The sequence below is a fragment of the Schistocerca nitens genome, chromosome 6, assembly GCF_023898315.1.
Source record: "Schistocerca nitens isolate TAMUIC-IGC-003100 chromosome 6, iqSchNite1.1, whole genome shotgun sequence".
Lineage (NCBI taxonomy): Eukaryota > Metazoa > Arthropoda > Insecta > Orthoptera > Acrididae > Schistocerca > Schistocerca nitens.
In genome coordinates, this window is record NC_064619.1 from 496430822 (window position 1) to 496456138 (window position 25317).

The 25317-nt window shown below is 43.0% G+C and overlaps 1 protein-coding gene across 1 annotated transcript in view; it reads left to right on the forward strand.

The window, feature by feature from the left end:
• The window catches only part of LOC126263423 (GTP-binding protein REM 1-like), a 259836-nt gene extending 238574 nt beyond the window's left edge, over nucleotides 1–21262 (forward strand). Inside the window, exon 3 of the mRNA XM_049960517.1 lies at nucleotides 21024–21262. Coding sequence (XP_049816474.1) covers nucleotides 21024–21262 — 239 coding nt within the window. The remainder of the gene's footprint in view (nucleotides 1–21023) is intronic.
• The last annotated feature ends 4055 nt before the right edge of the window (nucleotides 21263–25317 follow it).

Below are 25317 nucleotides of genomic sequence, written 5' to 3' on the forward strand. Positions count from 1 at the left end.
TTGGAGATCGATTTCATTCACTAGTATTCAAGCTCCTGGCATCAGTGGGAGGACAGTATAACTGAGTAGGTGTCTTTCCGTATTTGATGATATGTATGGCACTTTGCGCGGTTTAGTTGTTGGTGCAATATGGCGATTAGTGTAAAACAGATTTTTTGCTGCTGAATGTCACATCTGTAGAAAGAAAGAAAAGGCAGACGGTGCTTCCCTAGGACTGAGGAGCATCGTGACATATAGTCGGTGTGAGTGTAGGCATACAATAATTTTTTCAGGTGCTGTACAGATATAAAGGATAATTGGACTATTTGTATAAAATGTGTATATACTGCATTGTAAAGTTACTGTGGCTTATGTTGAGCAAAATGTGTATATATTGCATATTAAAGTTACTGTGGTTTATGTTGTGGCATGACTAGAGAGGATGACAGTGTGTCCTATCATGAGGGACACATAGATTCAGCACATCGATAATGGTGATAGATTTTTTACATGGAAAATTATGTGTGCTGTAGATATTGAGATTCATTCCACAAGCACAGTCGTTAAGAGGAGACATTACCTGTACATGGATCAGTGTCAGACTATAGCAGCAATCATAATATTTCATTGTAGTTACACTGGTAAATAAGTTCTTAGCTTCCAATATCCTTGAGAGTTTCGTATGTATTTGATAATCTGTAAACAACTTTGCGGGTTCCACTGTCTAAGCAATTTAGCGATCTGTGTGACTTAACAGCTGAAAGTCCCAAAAAAAAGGTGGCTGAGGCTGGCTGATCACAAGAATGAAAAAGGATGAGCCAGTCACTCTGCAACACACCAAAATCTCCAGCCTAAAAGAGGAGACGAGATTAACACACATAGGGACAAGAACAACACCAAGGCAAAGAAATACCAAAGAAAGATTGAGGAAGAGTTAAAATTGAGGGGAAGTGGAGGCCTGGGAGAGAATGCCAGATGCCCAACCTTAGACTGTGTGATAAAAACCCCCCTTATTAATAAAACAAAGAAACACCAGCTACTGAGGCACTGTCGTCCAACACCGGAGGCAGGGTGCTGGGAAGGTTAAAAGTCCACCGCAGAGTGGCTATAATTGGACAGTCCAACAAGACACAGGTGACAGTCATGTAGGAGCCACAGTCACACTGAACTGGGTCCTCGTGCGGGGCAGATGACCATGCGTTAGCCAAGTGTGGCTGATGCAGAGCTAGCAAAGAACAATGGAGTACCTGAGAGTGGCTTGCATGAATGACCACCACACATTTGTGTCTCCTTGATAACACGGAGTTTAATTGGTGTGCTGAGGGTGTGCTATTCAGTATTCCAGATAGTGAAAACTTTGTGGCAAAGATCAGTCTCCAGCAGGCCAGTCTCCAGAACTGGTTTACTGGTAGCCTGTTTGGACAGACAGTAAGCAAGTTCATTGCCCGGGCTAATGAAGGTCACTGAACGTCCACTGTTGCAAAGGGCATAAAGAGACTCCTGGATAATCAGTACCAAAGGATGGTGAGGGAAGCACTGGTTGAGAGCTTTTAGGCTGCTTAAGGAGTCACTACAGATAACAAAGGACTGCCAGGCGCAGGAGTGGATATGCTCGAGAGTACAATAGATGGCTACTATCTCTGTAGTGAAAACACTGCAGCCCCAGCCGGGAAGGAGAGCTGTTCAGTATGTCCAACGTGAGCGTAAGTGAAACTAAAAAGATTGTCGACCATTAATCCATCAGAGTAGACTATTTCTGAGCCCTGAAACTCGCCAAGAATAGAGAAAAATTGCCAGCAGAGGGCCTCAGGTGGACCTGAGCCTTTTGGGTCTTGTGATAGGTCCAGATGATGCTGTGGCTGATGGACCATGGAGGTGTACATAAGTGGATCTACAGGAAAGGTGGTAGAGGGAAAGTGTCGAGTTCAGTAAGAAGTGACCGGAAATAGACTGCAAGGGAATGCCCTGTTCTGGGCCACCATTTTGGAAGATGGATCGCTCTGTTAGGAAAAAGGAGACAGTAATTGGGCTGGTGGAGGCACACTATGAATGTGGGTGGTATAATTTGCAAGCACTAGTTTCTGCCGGAGCCATAATGGAGGGACACCAGCTTCCACAAAGAGGTTGTTCAAAAAGCTCCCGTCGCAAGCCAGACACTACAGTGGTGGTGGATAGGGTCTAGCAGCTACAATGCTAAGGGCGATGCTGAACCATACACCAGGCTCCCATAATCAATACGGGACTGCACAAGGGCTTTTTACAGTTGCAGCAGTGTAGGGCAGTCAGCACCCCAGCTGGTGTGGATCAGTCATTGAATAATATTAAGATATCGCCAGCACTTTTACTCACGCTGGGAAGATGGGGAAGCCAAGTTATCACCCATCTGCCAAATCATTTATGTATATACAAAGCAACAGTAGTCCTATCACACTTCTCTGGGACACTCCTGACAATACCCTTGTCTCTGATGAATGCTCATCATTGAGAACAACATTCTGGGTTGTATTACTTAAGAAATCTTTGAGCCACTCACGTATCTGTGAAGTTATTCCATATGCTTGTATCTTCATTAACAGCCTGCAGTGGGGCACCATGTCAAATGCCTCCTTGAAATCTAGAAATTTGGTATCCACCTGTTGTCCTTTATCCATAGTTCACAATATGTCATGTGAGAAAGGGGCAAGCCGAGTTTCCCACAAATGTTGCTTTCTAAAGCCAGGCCAATTCGTGGACATAAACTTCTCAGTCTCAAGAAAGTTTATTACATTCAAACTGAGAATATGTTCAAGGATTCTGCAGAAAACTGAAGTTAGGGATATTGGTCCATAATTCTGTGGGTCTGTTTTTTTACCCTTCTAATACACAGCATTCACTTGCACTTTTTTCCAGTCGCTTGGGACTTAGTGCTGGGCAAGAGATTCATGATAAATGTAGTCTAGGTAATCTAGGTAAGGGGCCAATGCTGTAAAGTACTCTTTTTAAAAGCATATTGGGATTCCATCTGGATCTAATGACTTGTTTGCTTTCAAAACTTTCAGTTGTTTTTCTACACCAGGGATGCTTATTACTATGTTGTCCATACAGGAGACTGTCCGATGGTTAGGTCACAAAATGTTTGTACGATTCTTCTGTGTGGATTATTTCTTGAACATGAAATTTAAAATTTAAACATATCCACAAATCATTAAGTCTCTGCAGAAAGTGCTGGGTATTGTGCAGTCCTATGGTACAATATCTTGCACTATATATTGAGATAGCATCTGTATTTTTAAACCTCTGCAGTCTCCTTCAATATACTGCACAAACTGTCATTACTACTCTCAGGTGCTCAATATTATTGCAAAATGTTTAGTGTTGTGCAAGAAATATTAAGTGTGAGAGGGCCCCTTTACAATGTTACAATTTTGGGATCATTGAGGGTGGCATCAATCTGAAACTGAGAACATTCAACACAAATGTTCTGAACAGTACCAACTTTTAATGATTAGTATTGGGAGCTGGCAGCCAATTAGTCTATTAGTAGGGGTGCACAACATATTAAATTATATAAGTTACCAATTAATAAGAAGATCTGTAGATATGTGGCCCCACATTGTCAGTATTGGGTTCTTGAGTAAAAATGTTTGCCAACCACTGGTTCAGATCATCGAGCATAATAGTGCGACAGGAGACAGTGGTCCACCAAAAATAACCTAGCCATAAATTTCTACAAGAGTTCTTGAAGTCATTGTCACATGTGTGACAGCACACTTGTCCATTTCTAATACAGTAAAACACGCTCAAAATAGAATCCCATGGACCTAAAATAATTTTCCAAATTTGGCAAGTTTCCAGATTACACAAAACTCACTAGACTACATAAAATTTGTCAGGTATCATGCACAAAAATATAAATTTATGTAGTATGTGCACTCCTGAACAATAGATGTTTGTTTACCATGTATTGTACAATAGGACACTAGACTATTATAGTAACTGATAAATAATGCAGCATTTCTCTATTTTTACACCAACTTTAAATTCATTTATTGTTGTATCTAACACACATTATTCCTACATTTATTTGCTTTACATTTCACTTTTTTGCTACATATCACGGAGGTAAATCTGTATGAATTTCCTTTGCAAAATTGTTTTTGCTATGCAGTGTTTTGCGCTGTACTATAGTTTCAAGAGAATGGGAGAACTTGTGTGTACTTTAAATTGCATTAGATCAAATACACATACAATAGCTTCTTCGGGAAATTAATTTTTCTAGGGTCATAATTTTGCTACTTTTCTTCATCCTGACCATCTCCTGTGTTGCGGATTCCTGTTAAATTTGTTGCTGACATAAAAGTGGAGTGAGTTGACAAAAAGTTGTAACTTTGAATACTGTCATCTGCACTACATGAAATGTTTCGCATTTTAATTAATTAAGCAATTTCTGCTGCATTTCCTTGAGCTTCAATGGCCACAAATGTGTCTTGTTCTTGAGCTCCAAACTCCGCTTTACTGAAGCACTTGGTAACACTTTCGGACTTTATTTCCCTTCCTGCCAAGCCAAGCCAGTTTACTGCACCCAGGACAGAAACAGACTGTGCAAGAGCAAATGCACTTTCTGCTTCTTCAACACAAAGAATACAAGATTGCATTTACAATCACACATAATGGGACTTGAATGTGTAAATAACCACTTGGCCCATTGATTGTGTTGGGAACCAAGCAAGTTGCACATTTGATAACTTGACTTTCAGGTGGCAGGTTGCTTTGTCTGTGAAAAGGAAAATTTGGCAATTTTCTGTTTTCATTTTGGCATTAAAGATCCCAGCCATTCTTCTGTAAGACCATATGCCATCCATGCCTTTTTATCACTTCACCATTTGACTAAAAGATTACTGCAGTCTATGTTTTCAAAACAATGCGGTTTTGTCATCTTTCCAATCACCACTGGCTTCCCCTTTTCATGTAATGTTTCCAACAGCAGTACAGTGAGTCTTTCCTTGGACATTTTTCTGCCGGTCCACTTTTCACCTCAAATTGCTAGAGATTTTGAAGGCAGTTCACAATGAAACAGACCCATTTTATCGGCTCTGAACACGTTTTTCAAGTCACAATCCAAAATTTGGACATATAGTATTGCTTTCTGTTCTGTTGTTAGACTTTCCTGTACATCCTTAGGTTACCCGCATAGTTCATTCCATATAATGTTGTGCCTAGCTCTGAAACTGTTCAGCCTTCCTGTGTATGACAAAAACCCGCATTTCCAAGCTCTTTGGCGCACTATGCAGCATGGGTCCAGACAGAGGTAAGTTACTTCCCCAAGCACTTACAAACCATTCCCACATTATTTCATTAATTTCTTCATTTCCTGTCTTCTTTGCCTTTCTTTTCATTTGCCCATTCCTAATCATCCATTCATCTAGTATCTTATTCTTGTTTCTTAAAGTATTATAAATTTGTGTTTTACCACATTTGAAATGCAACATTATTTCGTGGAGAGTTGGCCTTTCTCACTTGCCTCAATTACCTTAATGTTTTCATTAAGTGTAAGTGTTAGTGACACATAATTTTTGTTTGGCATCATTTTATCACTTAAAGTGCTACTAGTCAACTGAAGTGGACAGAAAATAATGCGATAAGTGCATTTCTTTTGAATGCTTCACCTTGCCGGGTAAAACCATTGTTTATCAGAAAAATACTCACCTGTTTCAGTGCGCACATTGCAGCAGTGTCCACAGTTGGACTACTGTGATCCAATGTGCAGCCCCCTGCATCAGTAATAGTGGAAAACCAGAAACCCCAACAAACATAGTGCTCACAAATGAACCATTTCCTTTGATGTACTGACACTACGCATTAACTTTTTTGTTGTCGTACAGAGTGGTGCAGTTTGATGTCCACAACCACAACACATATCCTCTTTTCTTGGTTTGGCACTACTTAGCAGCATTGTCAGGGATATATAGTCTTTGAGTTAAAAGTAATGATCTTGTAGAGTTGTAAATAACTTTCTGCATTACACAATGAATTATTAATAAATTTGCATTTCGTTTCCACTTTATATACATTTCGCTTTATAAAAAAAATTGCATGTAAAAGTGTATTGAATGTGTCGAGACTGAAATACTTCTACAGTTTGGGCAGCTTGCTGACTTATACATGTTCCACATTGATCAAGTTTTACTGTATCTTCCTTGTGACAGAATTGTTATCAGTTGACAGAAGGAACTGGAAGGGGGGAGGGAATTAGAAATCCTCACATCACCAGTACAGAATGCTCTCCAGCAGAAACAGAAGGATAAGGAGAACAAGGAAAACTGAACAGAAGACAGAAAAAAATGAACTTCTAGAACAGAAAAAAGTCCTCATTCTGCAGAAGGTAAATTGCTCACAGCTTCTCAGTAGGGAAAAAAAACTTTGTCCAAGGGGTGAAAGTGATTGTGGTGAAGACTGGAACCCAAAGAATTTTTTATGTTCAACTACATTTTCATCTAATTCTTACAGCTGGGTTTATGATCTGTTTTTCTTCTGTTCTTTATGAAGAATAATGCTTTAATTTTCTCATTACTGAGAACCACCCTATTGATTTCATTCAAGTGAATCACAGCTGAAATTCTTAGTTTTTAGTTCAATTGTCTATAATTGTGTAATTTGCAAAAAGTATCATTTCACCTTCATTGTTTAAAGATATCTGTAAATGTTTCACAAGTACCAGGAAAAGCAGAGACCCTAGTAAGCTGCCCCGTCATAACTTAAGCCATAGAATTCTGATAGATACTGCCTTTGTTTGCATCATCTTTTCATTGCTTGTTTTCTTCTTAGTGACCTACATCTATACACATACTCTGCAAGGGTACATTGTACTGTTACTAGTTATTGATTCTTCTGTTCCACCCACAAATGGAGCGAGGGAAAAACTACTGTTTACATGCTTCTCTACAAGTCTGTTTCTCTCACCTTTTTTTACATGGTCCTTACATGAGATCTACATTAGTGATTGTAACATCGTTCTGCAGTTCATCACAAGTGCCACTGCTCTACACACTTTATTGATGGTTAAAAATGTACTCATCCCTCCAGGGATCCCATTTGAGTTCACAGAGCACCTGTGTAGTACACATTGACTGAACCTACCAATAACTAGCTGCCCTTACTGCTTCAGGAGTTCAAGAGTTCAGCCACCAGACACTCCACATGCAACTGGAAGTGGCGTGTTTGTCACTGTTAGTAGTAGTTTATCCTGTAGTGAAGTAGAAGAGGATAGTTCCTGTGAATTATTATGGGTGGAGGTTACACTCAACAACCGAGCTAGGTTAATAATTGGCTCATTTTACTGACCTCCTGACTCAGCAGCATTAGTGACACAACAACTGAGAGAAAATCTGGAATACATTTCACATAAATTTCCTCAGCATGTTATGGTCTTAGGTGGAGATTTCAATTTACCAGATATAGACTGGGACACTCAGATGTTTAGGATGGACGGTAGAGATAGGGCATCGAGTGACATTATACTGAGTGCACTATCCGAAGATTACCTCAAGCAATTAAACAGAGAACCGACTCTTGGAGATAACATCTTGGACCTACTGATAACAAACAGACCCAAACTTTTCGACTCTGTAAGCGCAGAACAGGGAATCAGTGATCATAAGGCCATTGCAGCATCCCTGAATATGGAAGTAAATAGGAATATAAAAAAAGGAAGGAAGGTTTATCTGTTTAGCAAGAGTAATAGAAGGCAGATTTCAGACTACCTAACAGATCAAAATGAAAATTTCTGTTCTAACACTGACAGTGTTGGGTGTTTATGGAAAAAGTTCAAGGTAATCGTAAAATGAGTTTTAGGCAGGTACGTGCCGAGTAAAACTGTGAGGGACGGGAAAAACCCACCGTGGTTCAACAACAAAGTTAGGAAACTACTGCGAAAGCAAAGAGAGCTTCACTGCAAGTTTAAATGCAGCCAAAACCTCTCAGACAAACAGAAGCTAAACGATGTCAAAGTTAGTGTAAGGAGGGCTATGCATGAAGCGTTCAGTGAATTCAAAAGTAAAATTCTATGTACCGACTTGACAGAAAATCCTCGGAAGTTCCGGTCTTACGTTGAATCAGTAAGTGGCTCAAAACAGCATATCCAGACATTCCGGGATGATGATGGCACTGAAACAGAGGATGACACGCGTAAAGCTGAAATACTAAACACCTTTTCCCAAAGCTGTTTCACAGAGGAAGACCGCACTGCAGTTCCTTCTCTAAATCCTCGCACAAACGAAAAAATGGCTGACATCGAAATAAGTGTCCAAGGAATAGAAAAGCAACTGAAGTCACACAACAGAGGAAAGTCCACTGGACCTGACGGGATACCAATTTGATTCTACACAGAGTACGCGAAAGAACTTGCCCCCCTTCTGACAGCCATGTACCGCAAGTCTCCACAGGAACGGAAGGTTCCAAATGATTGGAAAAGAGCACAGGTAGTCCCAGTCTTCAAGACGGGTCATCAAGCAGATGCGCAAAACTATAGACCCATATCTCTGACGTCGATCTGTTGTAGAATTTTAGAACATGTTTTTTGCTCACGTATCACGTTGTTTCTGGAAACCCAGAATCTACTCTGTAGGAATCAACATGGATTCCGGAAACAGCGATCGTGTGAGACCCAACTCGCTTTATTTGTTCATGAGACCCAGAAAATATTAGATACAGGCTCCCAGGTAGATGCCATTTTCCTATGACTGGAACAGGAAAGGGAGGTAATGACAGTGGCACGTAAAGTGCCCTCTGCCACACACCGTTGGGTGGCTTGTGGAGTATAAATGTACATGTAGATGTAGAACAAGACACAGAACAACTGATGTGGGCACTACAACGTTATGAACATAGAGAGAGTCAGTCAGCACTGCTCCACGCATGTATAAGCATGAGTTGCCAACAGACAGCATGGCAGAGACCGCGCCACATGCAGGCATCCCACAGGTGGCCTCCATCGGACAGTCCACGCTGATACAGTTGGTGGCTGATTCAAGGTCACACATGAGGTGATACCACACTCAGTGCATTTACACTAACATGCATTAGTAGAAGGATACAGCACACCTCTCCTTCATGTGAAGCAGGTGCCCAGGTGATGGAGGAGACACCCAACGATAGATAAATCCATCTGATCCAGAGTGGTGGCAGCTTGTGCTGACACAGGGGGTGGGACAAGGTCCCGGGCAGGCACCAGAGCATAGGGCCAGAATGCATGGGGATGCAGGCATGCCCGAAGGCAATGGGTCCACTGGAGCCCAATGGCAGCATCAGAAAGGAGGGTGCTATCACCATCTTTGTTTGTCAGCAGGCAGGTCCCAGTGCAGAGTAGACAGGGCTGGACCCACTGGCAACAATGGCTGAGGTGATGATGGTAAGGGGCCCAGTGTAGGCGGCCTGACAAGAACAGCAGGCATTGCCAATGGACCCAAGGATGGAGATGGACAGGCACCCACCAGGAAGCTGGAACCCCAAGGTGCCGCACATGGAGGAGGCAGCCAATGGGACAGAGGCGGCTCCACAGCAGGCAAAGATAGGCTCAAGGCAGAAGGCAGTGGGGTGGGCTGCAGTGGCAGGGTCACACCTGTGAGCCAGTAGCTTCTGGTGGCAAATGGGAGTGCAACTGGTAAAAGTTTTACGCCACCAGCCTGTTAGTGATATGGACATCACAATGATGGTGTCTCCAGAGGTGGACAACAGTGGTCAGTATCCACTTGCACCAGCAACCAAACCCTTGTGCCTACACTAGCGCTTACAGTGTGAAGAGCCAGATGAATCCAACCATGGCAGGTGTGGCACAGGCTGCAGAAGGTGGAGGAACATGTGTGGCTGCCAGCAATCAAACAACTCAGCTCGGCTCTGCTCTCCCATAGGCATGAATCAATAGATGCTCAGTAAATGAAGAAGGGTATTGTCCAGTGAAAAATCCAAAACAACTTTTTTCATTTGGGACTTGAACATATGCACTAGTCCTTCTGCCTTGGCATTTGATAGAGGGTGGAATGGCAGAGCTGTAACATGACAAATGCCATAACAGGTACATAACAATCGGAATTTGTGAGAAACCAACCGGGACCCATTGTCTGAAACTAAGGTAGAAGACAACCATTCAATAGAATAAACCACAAAGACATCCAAATTGTGACCGCAGCTGACATCCAAGCAAACTGAAGAATGTAAGGGAACTAGGAAAAGGCATCCACAACCAGGAGCCAATAGGAATTTCAGAAGGGACACATGGATGCCGGGGAACAGACCAGGGAGACAGGGACATTCTGGGAGCTGCCTGTTGTCAGGCACACTGCTCACAAGCTGCGACAAAACATACAATTTTGCCATCAATCCCTGGCTAAAGAACATGTCTCCTAGCTAACAGTTCAGTGTGCAGAACTCCCCAATGGCCCTGTTGGAGAAGGAGTAGAACCTCACGCCGTGGCATGGTGGAAATGACTACTCTGGGAGAGAGGTCTACCACTGACAACAGTAAAACACTGTGAGAAACAGAGAGGTGACACCATAATGAAAAATAGTTGTGCAGAGGGTCCAAAGGCCATCCCAGAAGTTTATCTGGCTAGCCCTTTTGAACAAACCAAACCACCTGCCAGAGAATGGATCAGTGGCAACAGCAGGTCATAAATGCAAAACCCTCAACCACGGCCTGTGTTTTAATATCAAGACAGAAGCAAAGCAATTCTGCACGATCAAAGTCAGGATCAGGACAGACAGGAAGATGAGACAAGACATCTGCATTGGCATGTTTAGACGTAGGTCGAAAATGGATTTCATAATTGTAGTGAGGTGAGAACAGCACCCATTCTCAGACAAGCAAGGAAGTGTGAGAGTTAAACAAGGAAACCATGGGTTTATGGTCAGTAATAAGGTGGAAGTTGAAGCCACACAAAAAACATGAAATTTCTGGAGAGAATACAACACGGTAAGAGCCTCTTTTTCCATCTGAGAATAATGCTGCTGTGCCAAAGTGGGAGATTTACAAGTGAAAGCAACAGGGCTTTCAGAGCCATTGGTATAGAGGTGCACTAGGAATGCACTGAGGCCATAGTGTGAAGCATCAATTGCCAAAACTATGTGCTGGTCCAGAGAGTATGTAGCTAAACAAGGGGCTGAGAGTAGTTGGGATTTCAACACTTGAAGAGCACCTTCAGAATCCGGGCTCCAGCAAAACAGTACATTCTTGTGCAATAAGGCATGCAACAAGTGGGCCAATGTGGCTACCCTACCTAGGAAGGCCTGAAGCTCCTTCATGCATAAATTTAACAGTGGAGATATGGTCTGGCAGATGCCGCAAACGCTGAATAAACAATAGAAGATAGAAGGTAGAAAAAATTGAGATTTTGTGAGGTTACACTGAAAGCCTGGCAACTGTAAGACATAAAACAAAGTGCACAAATTTTTAAAGTGATCAGCCATGGAGGAGCCAATGACAACAATGTCATCCAAATAATTAATGAAACCAGGTACATGCATATCTAGTTGCTCTAAAAATCATTAGAAAATAGCAGAAGCTCTAGTCACACCAAAAGGAAGGCACAAATCTTGATAGAGACCAATAGGATTATTCAAAACCAGTACCTGCCGAGACTAAGCATTCACATGAACCTGCAGATACACCTCAGACTGCCACCTGATATTTTCGCCAACAGCTCCTCCTGGTGTGGGAGAGTATACGTATTCACTGCACGTTGACAGTAGTACTGAAGTCACCACAGAGGTGAACTTTCCCCAACGGCCTCCAAACTACAACCAATGGAGATGACCATTACAAGCCATAACAGGTTACACCACTCCTAGAGATTGAATTCTGTACAGTTCTGCTTTCACTTGACCTTTAAGGGTGACAGGAATTGGACAAAAATGAGGCTGAGCCTTTGATTTCAAAGAAATATGAGCAGAAAAATTCATAGCACACCCTATACATTCCAAATATTTCTCACACAGTGTTTCCAATTGAGAATACAGTACCTGATCGGACAAAAGGTGAACGGCGTCAGTGACAAAAAAATCCAAATGTTTGAAATGCATCCATCCTGAACAAGATCTCAAAACTGGCATCAGCAACCATCAAAAATGTAATGGAGTGAACCACTGACTTGTAAGAGGCAGATGCTGTAAATTGTCCCAACAGTATGATGTTCTGTTAGTCATAACTGACCAGCTTCTGCCTGCCCAGTGTCAATGGCAGTGGGCCTAAACTCACATAGGTTTGAGAACAGTCATGTCAACCTGTAGCCAGAGCACTTGGAGAAAAAGGCTTAACTCGATAAACAACTTGGGAGAAGTCACAAACATTGGAGTCACACAATTTACACCCATGCTCATATCGCGAGCAACCTTCAGCGAATGACACACGGTGAGGATGTGACCTTTCATCTGGCAAGCATTACAAGTAGCCCAGTGCTTAGGGCACGCTGAACGTTTGTGTGGGACAAAACATAAAGGACAAGACGGAAACAGAGAATGCTGTCACTGGCATGGTCACAGTTGCTTGGGCCGGCCTACTGCTGCTTGTTGGGCTGGCCTTGGTCTGCTTGACATAGGGCCCACATGTTTATGGCTGTTGCTGCCACTTCCTCATGTAAGCCATCTGTCATAATAATGTGCACATCCTGTGACACTACCACCACATCACCCCACACTTCAATTTGATCACTGGCTGCCTGAGAAACTTCAAAAGACTGGGCTATTTGCTGCAAACGTTCTGCCTACAGGGGGTTCTCACAGAGCAAAGGCTTCTGGTGCTCTTCCTTGTCCAGAGCTAAATAGATAATTGTGTTGTGTACCACAGAGTGTGCATAAGAGTCATTGTGGGCATCAGTAATGAACTGACACTTTTGGCTAAGCTCGTGAAGTTTGGCTACACAGGCCCAATATGACTGGTGCGGTTTCTTGTGGCATTGGTAGAATTCAACTCATGCTGCAATGTCATGCTTTTGTTTGTAATGGTAGTTGGACAATAAACTGCACATACAATCAAAAGTAACAGCTGCTGGTTCTTGTAAAGGGGCAAGCTGACTGTAATTCATACATTTAAGGTGGAACCCACAAGAGGAAGACAGCTTTGCACTAATTCCAGTCTGCCACACCGAAAGCCAATAAATGCTCTCTGAGTATTTTTTTGTGAGTATCCCGAATGGTCATGGGTTTGTCCTCTTGCCGGATACTCTGGACAATGCATGAATGTGAATGCTTTACCTGCCGGTGATCACAATGTATCCAAGGCAACCCACAAGCTTGGTGGTAGCACACCAGCCTTCCACTTTGGGGGCGAACCCGCCGGGGTCCCGACACAGCCACTGTAGTTTCATGATAAGATGTACCGGGAACAACCTGTCAACAGCTGCTATTTCACACACAGAAAGTCTTTTACAAATTGTGTCAGTTCTGAAAAGGGCCTTTTTTGTAGCGAGGACATTGTTTACTCAAAGAAGGTGCTCAAACTGGCGACCCTCTGATGCGACAGATGCTCGGGTCCATGTCCTACAAGCACCTCTGCCAATTACCCAACCGTCTAAGAGTTCATTTAAATACCCGCACACAGCACAACTGTTATGTGCAGGTGCCCCATCATGCTGCAAACACATGTGTAGCAATATGTCCAGCGGAACATCTTCCAGCAGGTTGAGTAGAGTTTCTTGCAAAAATTGAAGGTAATTTGCCGCAGTTAGTCAAGGAGGTAGACAAACTGGCTCAATCAGATGGTCATCCACAATGCCTGCCCAAATGTTGAGCGAAAATTGTTCCTTGTGTCCGTGGACGTATGTGATGTAAGGATTTCCCCTTGCTCAGTAATGGAAGTTTTGAGTGTCATAAAAGCCACCCCAATGGAAGGTGTACTCGTTGGTAAACAACACAATGGTGTGGAAGTCAGGATCTAATGCAAAATCCAAAGAAACCACCGGCAAAAACCTAGCCTGTGTTCATAGTCCGCCAAAGGATTTAGGTCTTGGATAGGGTGGAAACTTAATGAATGCTGGCCATCAACCCTCAAAACCTCCCAAACTAACCAATGAGTGATCCCCATGTCATGTCCAGCCACTGAAGTACTTGTCGTAGGTGCTTCCACAAAGCACTCGAGAACAGTCTCTTCAAATGCAGCATCCCATTGTGTTTGAGGTCTTCCAGCATCACCATGATATCTCGCTAATGAGCTTGTTTCACCAAGTTGCCGGTGAATTGCTGTAATTGTTTGTGGGTGTGGGTGGTGTCTTGCTGGGTACCATTCCTCACACAACTGTTGAGTTTCATGCACGTTACTGTTGGTTAGTCCACAAACAAAAACCTTATCTCATTGTTCTTCAAACAAATATTGTGCTGCCATGCTTACTGTATTACTAAATCGCAGGTGACGTGTGTGTACTTCAAAGTGAAGCTTACATGTGAATGCCTCTGATGTGAGGTAGAGACAAACAGAAAGACCTATTCAACATGTGTGCGTATCACGTTGGGGCAGTGACAGGGTGAGGGATGTTTGTATGTGTGACCTGACAACCATAATGCTGCCCTTCAACGCAGGGAAATCCTTTGGCCAGTCGGAGTGCATGGCGCAAAGTTTCTGTAGTTTAAAAATGCTGCATTGTCGACCTATACAACATTAGTAATTTTGGTTCCTACTGGCATCAACTATCCAGAATTACAATTTTTTGCCAATTTTTCTCCACCCTGTATATATATGTGCGTTCACATTCATAAATACTAGGAGCAGGAGACAATAGTTCACATAAAACACACTAACCTTAATCTTTCAAAGATTCATTCCAAACAAAATAAGATTCCATAAATAGAGATATATGGGCATAGCTGTGTTATTTATTCCTAAGGGAAGAAATAGTTGCATTTGTGAAGTCTTCTGCTTCTCAGAGATGCACTGTCACCATGTAACAAACTCAACTATTGCAGCTAGCAAACATTTCACAAATCCAGACACTTACACCCAGGTTACTAATGATCTGTCCTTTATCCAGCACTAATAAATATTTTCACTTTTCCATCAGACACTACTAATTCCTACTGGTTGATTCATTTATCAACTAACAAAGTACCGTGGTCTACTTGATGACTACTGTAGCTGGTTAAATTTGCATTGGTATGTGCCATAATTAATTAATCACCCATTGCATATGCATATAACATTTTATCTAAAGCAAATGAATGATAACTTGAACATCTGAGCTGAAGAAACAATTGTTTGCTTTGAAGCAGTGATTTCTTTAATTTCCTTTGGGTTGAAATTAAAATAAGATAATTGCTTACTATCATACGTAAGCACTAATATACAGTGGCAGCAGTGATTGAATGTAATAGCAGAAGCATAATAATTGGTATTAATGCCTACTTATAGACCCTGCAGTACAGATAGTACTTGGGCAGATGGTTTTTTTTAAACAGCATGCATATTCACATCACATATACAGTCTTATGATGATTTTCTGTCAGTACATTATAATGATGTTCTGTCTAAAAGTGTTTAGTTTCTTTCATTTTCTTCTCTCTGGTCTTTCATCTTAAGCTTACATCATGTTCCATTTTTATGTTATTTGTACATGCCATTGTTTTCACCAATTTTTGTGTTAGGCTTACATTTGCAACATGTTATTCTTTTATTTACAGCAAGTGACCAGTAGTTATTAATGTGTGTTGTTATACTATAAATGTAACTGTAGTAACACTGTTCACGTTTACGTCGCACTTCACTTAGCGTAGACCGGGACTGTGTCCTAGGCATGCCCGATGTTAACTGAACGGGCACGGCCCGTGCTGCTGGAGTTGTTGTTGTTGATCTTGTTGTTACGCCGGCAGAGGTCGCGTCTGAATTCTCGCGTGCCCTCTGGTGGATGGGACTCTACTTGCGGCAACTACCGCCCGTGACGCGCCGTGCCAATGTGCGCCTCCCGCGATCTTTCTGGTGGCTACTACACTCCTCCTCCTTCGGGGGGTGAAGCCACTGTGATCCACTGCGTCGGAAGGTGGAGCGTCGGGCAGGAGCGATGACCTCCACATCCATTGGATGGCGGGAGTCGAGGGGATCTGCCAACCCTCGAGCTGGAACCTTCGAATACGGCTGGAAGTGACCCACACGAAGGGGCCCCCGTCATCCCACAACCGGAGCTCGGGACAGAACGGGTGACAAGCTGTCGAACTCCGGATCCTGTTCCACCTCAGGAGGGGCAAGACCAAGCGGCGGGGACGAAAGGGAAGGGACGACCACAGGTGAACTAGCCCCCTGAGAAACCGAGCCTGCTAGGGGGGCCGGCTCTCGCTGGGGCATCTCTAATGATGGCGATGCCGGTGCTGGAGCTACTGGAGGCTGCCAAGGCTGAGAACCATCGCCGTGCGGCAGAGTCACAGCGGGGAGAGGAGGTAACGTCCCCTGCGAAACCAATACAGGTGCCGGCAATGGGGAACCCGGTGTCCGAGAGGTGGGAGGGTGGGCGCCCGAACGTGGACGTAGCTGATTTTGGTGACGACGTACCACCCGATCCCCCGCCTGCAAGGTATAGAGCCGGCGGCCATTTCGGCGCAGGACCACCGCCGGTATCCAACGTGGATTGCGACCAAACCCACGGGCCCAGACGGACATACCCAGTGGAAAGCCAGGTACTCCGTGTTGTGAAGACTGGCGAGGCCTAGGCCGGAGGAGGTGCAGCAGAGTCCGAGGTTGACGCCCATGGAGGAGCTCTGCGGGGCTGCGGTCGCCCATTGGTGTGGTCCGGTATGCCGTCAAGAAAAACGTCAAGGCTTCCTCTGCAGGAAATTCGTGCACATACTTTTTCATCTGCGTCTTAAATGTGCGCACCATGCGCTCGGCTTCCCCATTCGATTGTGGATGGAACGGGGGAGAGCAAACGTGCCGAATACCGAAGCGCCTACAAAAATCCTGGAAGGTCTGCGAAATAAACTGCGGTCCATTGTCTGAGACCAGGGTGATTGGCAGACCTTCCACAGAAAAGATTTTTGCTAGTGCCTGGATTGCAACTTCTGAAGTGGTTGAGGAGCAGCGGACCACATATGGGAATCGGGAATAAGCATCAATGACAATGAGCCAAAAGCCATTGAGAAACGGGCCCGCAAAATCGATGTGAACACGTTCCCATGCTTGGGTTGCCGGCGGCCATGAAGAGAACGCTGCCCTGGGAGATGCTTGTTGGCTCGCACACTGGGAACAGGCGGCCACCAAGTGCTCAATTTCTCTGTCAATACCGGGCCAGTACACATGTCTGCGAGCCAAGGTTTTAGTACGAGAAACACCCCAGTGCCCTGCATGTAATAACGTGAGGACCTCCCTTCGTAAACCTGCAGGAACAACCACTCGAGGAGCTGTATCATCGGTAGCCAGAAGGAGAACTCCTTCCAAGACCGAGAGGCGGTCTCGTAGAAGAAAATAATTACGAAGAGGGTCCGAGGCCCGGCCCGGAGGGCGGGAGGACCACCCCTGCTGAATGAGGCGAACTACTTGCCGGAGAACTGGGTCAGCCGCCGTTTCTCTGGCGACTCTAGAACTAGTGATCGGAAAGCCATCAACTGCTTGGCGGGATGCCACATCCAAATGAAAACACATAATCTCCTCTCGATCGAACGTAGGATCCGGGCCCACCGGAAGACGGGAAAGAGCGTCGGCGTTGGCATGCTGTCCTGTAGGGCGAAAATGAATGCATAATGGTACTTAGAGAGGAACAAGGCCCAGCGCTGTAGTCTGTGGGCCGCCCTATCCGGAATCTGAGAGGCAGGGCCAAATAACGATATTAACGGCTTATGGTCAGTGATTAACTGAAACTTCGTGCCATACAAGAAAGGGTGAAACTTGGTAACAGCGTAGACAATGGCCAAAGCCTCTTTTTCCACCTGGGAGTAATGGGCCTGCGCGGGACTAAGCGTTTTAGACGCAAACGCCAGTGGTTGCTCGGAACCGTCTGCGTTGCGATGGGCCAGGACCGCCCCCACCCCATACTGCGAAGCATCTGTAGCCAGGACCAACTGCTTACGGGGATCAAAAGTAGCCAAACAAGGGGCTGAAGTGAGGAGGCCCTTCAACGCGGTGAACGCTCGCTCGCATGCAGGCGACCAATCAAAAGGAACACCCTTGTGCAGAAGGCAGTACAGGGGGTGGGCTATAGTGGAAGCCCTGGGAATGAACCGGTGGTAATAGGCTATCTTGCCTAAAAAAGCTTGTAACTCTTTGAGCGAAGTGGGCCGAGGAAGGTTGACGATACCTTGGACCAAACTTCCTAGTGGCTGGATGCCATGCCGAGATATGGTGTAGCCCACATACTCAATGGACGGTTGGAAGAAGGTTGATTTATGCAGGTTGCAACGCAAGCCCACAGACCTGAATTTGAGAAAGAGGGTGCGAAGGTTGTGCAAGTGTTCCTTTGTGCTGTGGCCTGTGACAATTATGTCATCCAGGTAATTAATACAATGAGGGATTGTCGACGTGACATGCTCAAGATAACGCTGGAATATCGCCGGGGCACTGGATATTCCAAAAGCCAACCGCTGGTATTGGTAAAGGCCAAACGGGGTGTTGACGACCGCCAGCCGTTTGGAGTCCTCATCAAGTGGTATCTGATGATAAGCCTCCGACAGAGCGATTTTCGAAAAATATTGGCCTCCCGCCACGGCGGAGAACAATTCATCAGCACGAGGCAAAGGATAGGTGTCCACCACCAATTGGGAATTAAGGGTGGCCTTGAAATCGCCACAAAGACGTAAGTTTCCCGAGGGCTTCTTGACAATAACGAGGGGCGAAGCCCACTCACTGGAAGAAACGGGAAGAACGACCCCTAGGGCTGTCAGCCGGTCTAGCTCTTCCTTCACCTGAGGGCGGAGAGCCAAGGGGATCTGTCTCGCGCGTAGAAAACGCGGGCGAGCCGACGCCTTCAATGTTAAGTGAGCTTCAAAATCGGAAACACGCCCCAGGCCCTCCTCAAAAATATCTGGAAAGTCTGAGATCAAAGATTCCAATGAGTGATAGGGAACATCTTCGGAGACCAACTGTATGGTGTCAGCAATAGAAAAACCGAAAGCCTGAAAGGCATCCAGGCCAAAAAGGTTAGCGGAGCTCGCATCACTGACAACAATAAAAGTAATAGGCCGAGTGACTGACTTGTAAGTCACGTCGGTAGTGAATTGACCCAGTAGGGGAATGAAATGTTTACCATAACCGCGTAGACGCCGGTAAACTGGCGCCAACGGGGGCGATCCAAGGTCCGGATACGTTTGGGCATTCAACAACGAAACTGCCGCGCCCGTATCTACTTGCAGTTGTAACCGGCGCGACCGAACCGACACCTCGATAAAGAGTTTGTGGGCCGATGCATCGGGAGCCTGGCCCGATGAAACTTCCTGAATGTCAACGTCCATGTCCGCTGTACTTGCTTCCTTCGATGCTTTGGAGGCTGAGCGGCAAACTTTAGCAATGTGACCTTTTTTAGTACATTTGCGACAAACGGCCCAACGCTGGGGGCACTCTGACCGATCGTGATGTATATAGCACGACGCACAGGACGGCAACAGGGGCCGGCGGCCGGAATTCTGTTTACGCGCCGTGCGGGAGCGGCCATAACGGCCGGATTGTACCGCTCGCACGTCGTCCACCCCGGACACAGTGGACGCGGCCGCGTCACCCTGAACCTCCGCGACGTCGCACCACGCTTCCAGCTGTTGACCTGCCGCGTGCGAGACTTCGTACGATTGAGCGATGGACAGTACGTCCTCGAGGGAAGGGTCTTCTAACTGCAGGGCCCATTGCCGGACCTCCCTATCAGGGGCCGAACGAACAATGGCGTCGCGTACCATAACGTGGGCATACGACTCTCGCGACTGCTCCGTGACAAAATGACACTTACGACTAAGACCGTGCAGGGTTGCGGCCCACGCCCGGTAAGACTGATGGGGCTGTTTCTTGCATTGATAGAACTCGACCCTAGCCGCCACAACATGCGTGCGGCGGCGATAATATGAAGACAGCAACGAACACAATGCGTCAAAAGTCAAGGACGAGGGTTCCTGCAACGGCGCTAGCTGCCGCAAAACTTGATACAGCGAGGGAGATATCCAAGACAAGAAGAGAGCACGACATACCTCCGCATCGGCGACATGAAACGCCTGGAAATGCTGCCGAAGGCGATGTTCATATGCGTCCCAATCCTCCGCCGTCTCGTCATACGGGGGAAAGGGAGGAGGGAACTGCGCCGGAGCAGACGGCGTGGAGAGCAACCCCGGAAGCACTTGTTTCATGGTGGCCATGAGTTCCGTCTGCTGCGCAACCAAAACTCGCACCAAATCCTCCATGCCGTGGAGGAACTGCGAAACCGGAACAACGACGCAACACGCGAAAGAACGACCCTACTCGTCGCCAATTGTGTAGTAACACTGTTCACGTTTACGTCGCACTTCACTTAGCGTAGACCGGGACTGTGTCCTAGGCATGCCCGATGTTAACTGAACAGGCACGGCCCGTGCTGCTGGAGTTGTTGTTGTTGATCTTGTTGTTACGCCGGCAGAGGTCGCGTCTGAATTCTCGCGTGCCCTCTGGTGGACGGGACTCTACTTGCGGCAACTACCGCCCGTGACGCGCCGTGCCAATGTGCGCCTCCCGCGATCTTTCTGGTGGCTACTACAGTAACTGTCTTTGGTTTTACATGTCATTTGTATGTCAGTGTGGAAAATAATTATGTTATTTATACAAAATCAAAGATGATTTGTCAAATAAGCAAAGTGCTGTTGAAAATGATGCAGAAGCTAAATGAAGCATATAACTTTTATGTTATGTCAACTCTGTGTATGAGTAACTGTATTGCTATAGTTCACATTTTTTAGACAAAAAGAATGCTAATCGATGTGCATAATCAAAGGAATTATTATTAGAATTTGCAGTCTTTGCCTATTTTTCAATTTTGTATTATTGGAAACTGAGCTCAAACACTGTAATACTTACATATTGTATGCTCTAGAAAATATGATTTGTTATTTTCCAACTCCTCACATTCACTGCCACTCACACTGTTTTGCATTTACAGTGGGTCGGAAACTGGCCAACAGCTGTGGCTGCAAGTTCATTGAGACATCAAGCGGACTGGATCATAATGTTGATGAGCTGCTCGTGGGTATCTTGGCCCAGGTTCAGTTGAACCCACATCGTGACCGCCACAAGCTGCGCAAGGACAAGAAGCTGCGTTCCAGTGGCCGTCGCTTGCTCAGACACCTGCTGGGCATTCGTCGGCAAGCCAGATCATGTGAAAATCTTCTGGTACTATAGTTCCAATGACAATGATGCTCACATCTGTGGTGTCATATAGTCAATTGCAAATTTCATGAAGTCTTGTTCTGATTTTGTAGCAATTTTATGACACAATGTTGGGCAACATACACCAGGAAACATGTGAAAACCACCAAAAACAAAATAGCACCATTGAGGATATGTGGTTCTCTCACATATGAAACTGATAAAGAATGAAAGCATATTACTCAATTAAAAATATATTATTAACATCAATAGAGTTCGCAAATGAATAGTTTAGCCAGCATTATAAGATGTCTCATCATTTCAGTGTCTGTTCATTCACAGGACCTATATGTAACATAATTCTTATTATTTTCCATCTGTCATGTAAGGAATGCGTACAAATCGGCCCACCTTACACTGAAATAAGATTACACAATGACATATACGATCTTTCGACAATAGTATTGGATGATACACTTTACACAGCAGGTCCTAGAATTTTCTTCTGTGACCTGCTTCAGATTTTAATGGCATTCAGTAATCTGTATAATGGATATAAGAAGTATATGAGACATAGACCTGTAATGAAATGTGGTCCGTCCACAATACGGGTCCATTATATTACAGTAGCATGACGTACACGATAAAAAGGAACGCACACACAAACTATTTTAATAGGAAACCTGGCTTAAATTCAATACAGAAATAAGCTATTTGATAAGCCACTTATTTCTTACATAAAACATGTTAAAAATATTTCATGCAAATAGAAATAGAAAAAGATTTTACTTACTCGGAAATAAGATATCAACAAAAACTAAAGATTAAACAAACATAATCTTGCTGTATTAAGGACTCCCTCATACCACAGAAGATAGAAAAGAATCAGATGAAATGACACTAAAAGTGCATATAAGGAACCATCTAGGCCCAGAGGATACAGCACGACATAATGAGAGAGACTCTATAGTGAAATATTAGCAACCAGTGAGATCTTCAAGTCTCATGAGATACTGCAGAAAGGATCAGAAGCCTGAGAGAGTAGTGAAGAACAGACTGAAAACAGAAACATTGGCAGAAAGCATGTACAGGGACAGGGGAAAGGGGAAAGGGGAAAGGGAAGAAGGGGGAAGGGGAAAGTGGGAGAGGGGGCATAAAACTTAATAGCAACACAGGAAAAGAGAAGGAATTGGAGCAAAAGACACATCTAGAGAAATAAAAGATATCAAAAGATAACAAATGAGATAAATGAAATCCAAAGAAATGTAAATTCATTTCAAAAGTTTATTGCACAAAAGAATAGTCTGTAGGTACATGTTGGGATCTTTGCCTATAAACAATAGAGTTTTTTATGCTATTTGTCACATCACCACAAAGAAATTTTATACATACCATAAAAATGATGTAATTTCCATTTGTCTTTCTTTTACTAAAAAATTCGAAATTTTAGTTCTTTTTTAATCTTATTTTGTCACTCAAGGTCTTCCTTTTCTTTATAGAGATAATGGTTTTGCGTCTGTAACAGCAATGAACATGCTACTCCGCCAAATAAACTTTGTAATAAAATCCACTTAACCAACAGATTTCAATGCTGAACTTGTCTTCATACAACTATAAAAAAATGTTAGAAAAAGCTATAATTCGTCTAACAACTGGAGCAAAGCTTACAGTCTAAAATAACACAGGGCTCAGAAACATAAGTGTTTATCTCATATTAAATCTCTGCATGTTAAATCTCCAGTTATCAGAGAAACTAAGATATTTTATATTTGAGTACCTGTATAAAATTTGGCTGTTGTTTACATTTTCTTAAACAGTTGCTGTAATAAAGATAGTATTATGGTGATTTTATTATTTAGACATTTGACCCAAGTGATTGGCAGCAAACTAACCAATCAGTTGTGATGCCTCATTTGAAGGCCAGAATTAATGACAAAGGGACCAGATGAGCTGATCAACAGCTCTTACTTTAAATGTTGTATTGCAAGTCAGAGATGGACCACAGACTTTGCTTGTTTCTTGACTTTCTAATTCTTCTTCGAAAGAAATACTACGAGTAAGTGCTACCTTAAATAAAAATTTAACACAGTTGCCTCATACAATCATTCATTAATGGACAGTTCCCAAGATTCATGATAAAAATATTTTCGATAACATTTCTTGATGAGAATTTATCTGAATTTCTATATTCATGGGGAATAATTACTGGAGTGTATTCAATAACCTATCACATACATTCTGAAATATTTATGTTTCATCATGACTTTTACTTGTCACATAAAAACACTTTTACATTTTCAATATCTTACTGATTGATTAAGGGACCAGAAAAAAAACCACTATAAACAGCATATAGTCACACAACTCAGTGCAGCTTTAATATACAAAATTACCCCTTCAAGTGTCATTGGTGAGAATTTTTTATGAAAGAGGAGAAATCATCAATCTGCCATGCATCTGATCTGAGAATTATGTGCTAAGTTGGCCCAAATATCCTACAAAACTAACTGTGTGGGAAAGGTGCCCTCAAAAGTTTTGTTGCAGCAGTGCCTATATGGGAATGGGATCATCAAATATAGTAAGCCTCCTGACTTTTTTCTACTTCATAAGCCATTGCTCAGCATTCATAGTGTTGGTCTAAATAAAAATAGCTAGATCATTGAAGGAACCACTTCAATTTCTTTGTCCTTTTCATAAGTGGAAATAACATAAAAATGCCATTTAAAGAACAAAATATATAACTATGTTCTATGTTATGATAAAAAGTATACACTAATATAAAAACTGACAACTTAAATGAAAATTATGCCTTTGAAAATTAAAATAAAATGTCAAACAGATACTGGCCATTTCTGAATCAAATTTTCGCATTGAAGAACACACCTTAACATTGAGTATCATCAGTATAAGGTAATATTTCACACCTGTATTTATGATGGAAACAATTGTAGATTGCCTGGTCAATTAATTCACAGTTTCATCAACAAGAAAATGATTGCAATAAAATTATGTTTGCTATTTCCATTACCAGAAACAGAACTATCAAAATTTCTTTAGTTTCATTAACGCAAAAACTGAAGCAGTAAGACACAATATATACTTTCGAATTTTATAGCACGATGACAATGACTCTCACATTTTCCAGAATTATGTAAATGACTATACTTGTTACATTCATTATGGGTATGTTGATAATTTCCAAGAATATCATTCACAAAAAATGCATCACTGCAATTTATTTTGAGTCTCAAATCTTTACTATTAACTATTTTTGTTTGAGTAATAATAGAAAATTCTCAGAGTTTATGGCATACTGGATATGTCTGTTATAAAAATATTTTATTTATTTTCATGGGACATTGCCACCCAACACCATTACCAGATATGAATAACCTCAGTAATTAGTATCTCCACTGTATGTTTGGTATGAGATGTCATTTCCTGCTGAAGGTGGGAGGATTTGTTACAAAACACTGTCTCTACCTCAAATATTAAACTGATTGTGACAGTATATTACATGGTACCCTATAATTAAGTATATAATCACTCTAGTGTAGTAACACAGTATCTATAGTTTAACTGATATTACTTTCTCAATCTCTACCAAACATTACAAATCAAATCAATATGTACATAAATTATTAATGTAACTAATTTTAAAGAAAGAAAATCCACAGTTATTTAATGAACATTTGCAATGGCTTCTCCTAATACTGTTGAATATTTTTTCTAATTTCTAGAATGCCACACAAGTTTAATACTTGTGTATTCCCTTTCATCTCGAGCTGCAATCTATAATTGACAACTAAAGTCCAATACGGAAAATGTTGTATCATAAAAATCTTTACGGACAGAAAATACCATTTTATACAACATAAATATTAGAGTACCATCCACATACCCTGCTGCTACAAAAATCTAAAGTCAGAAAATGTGTCAGTGATTAAACAAATGTGTGCAACAATAAAACATGTTAAAAAAATAAACAGATGCACAACATTAAAACACCTTGTAATAAACTCTTTTAATAACTGTTCAGCATAAAGTACACAAAAAAAGGTGAATGATAACGTGCATAAACTCAGTCA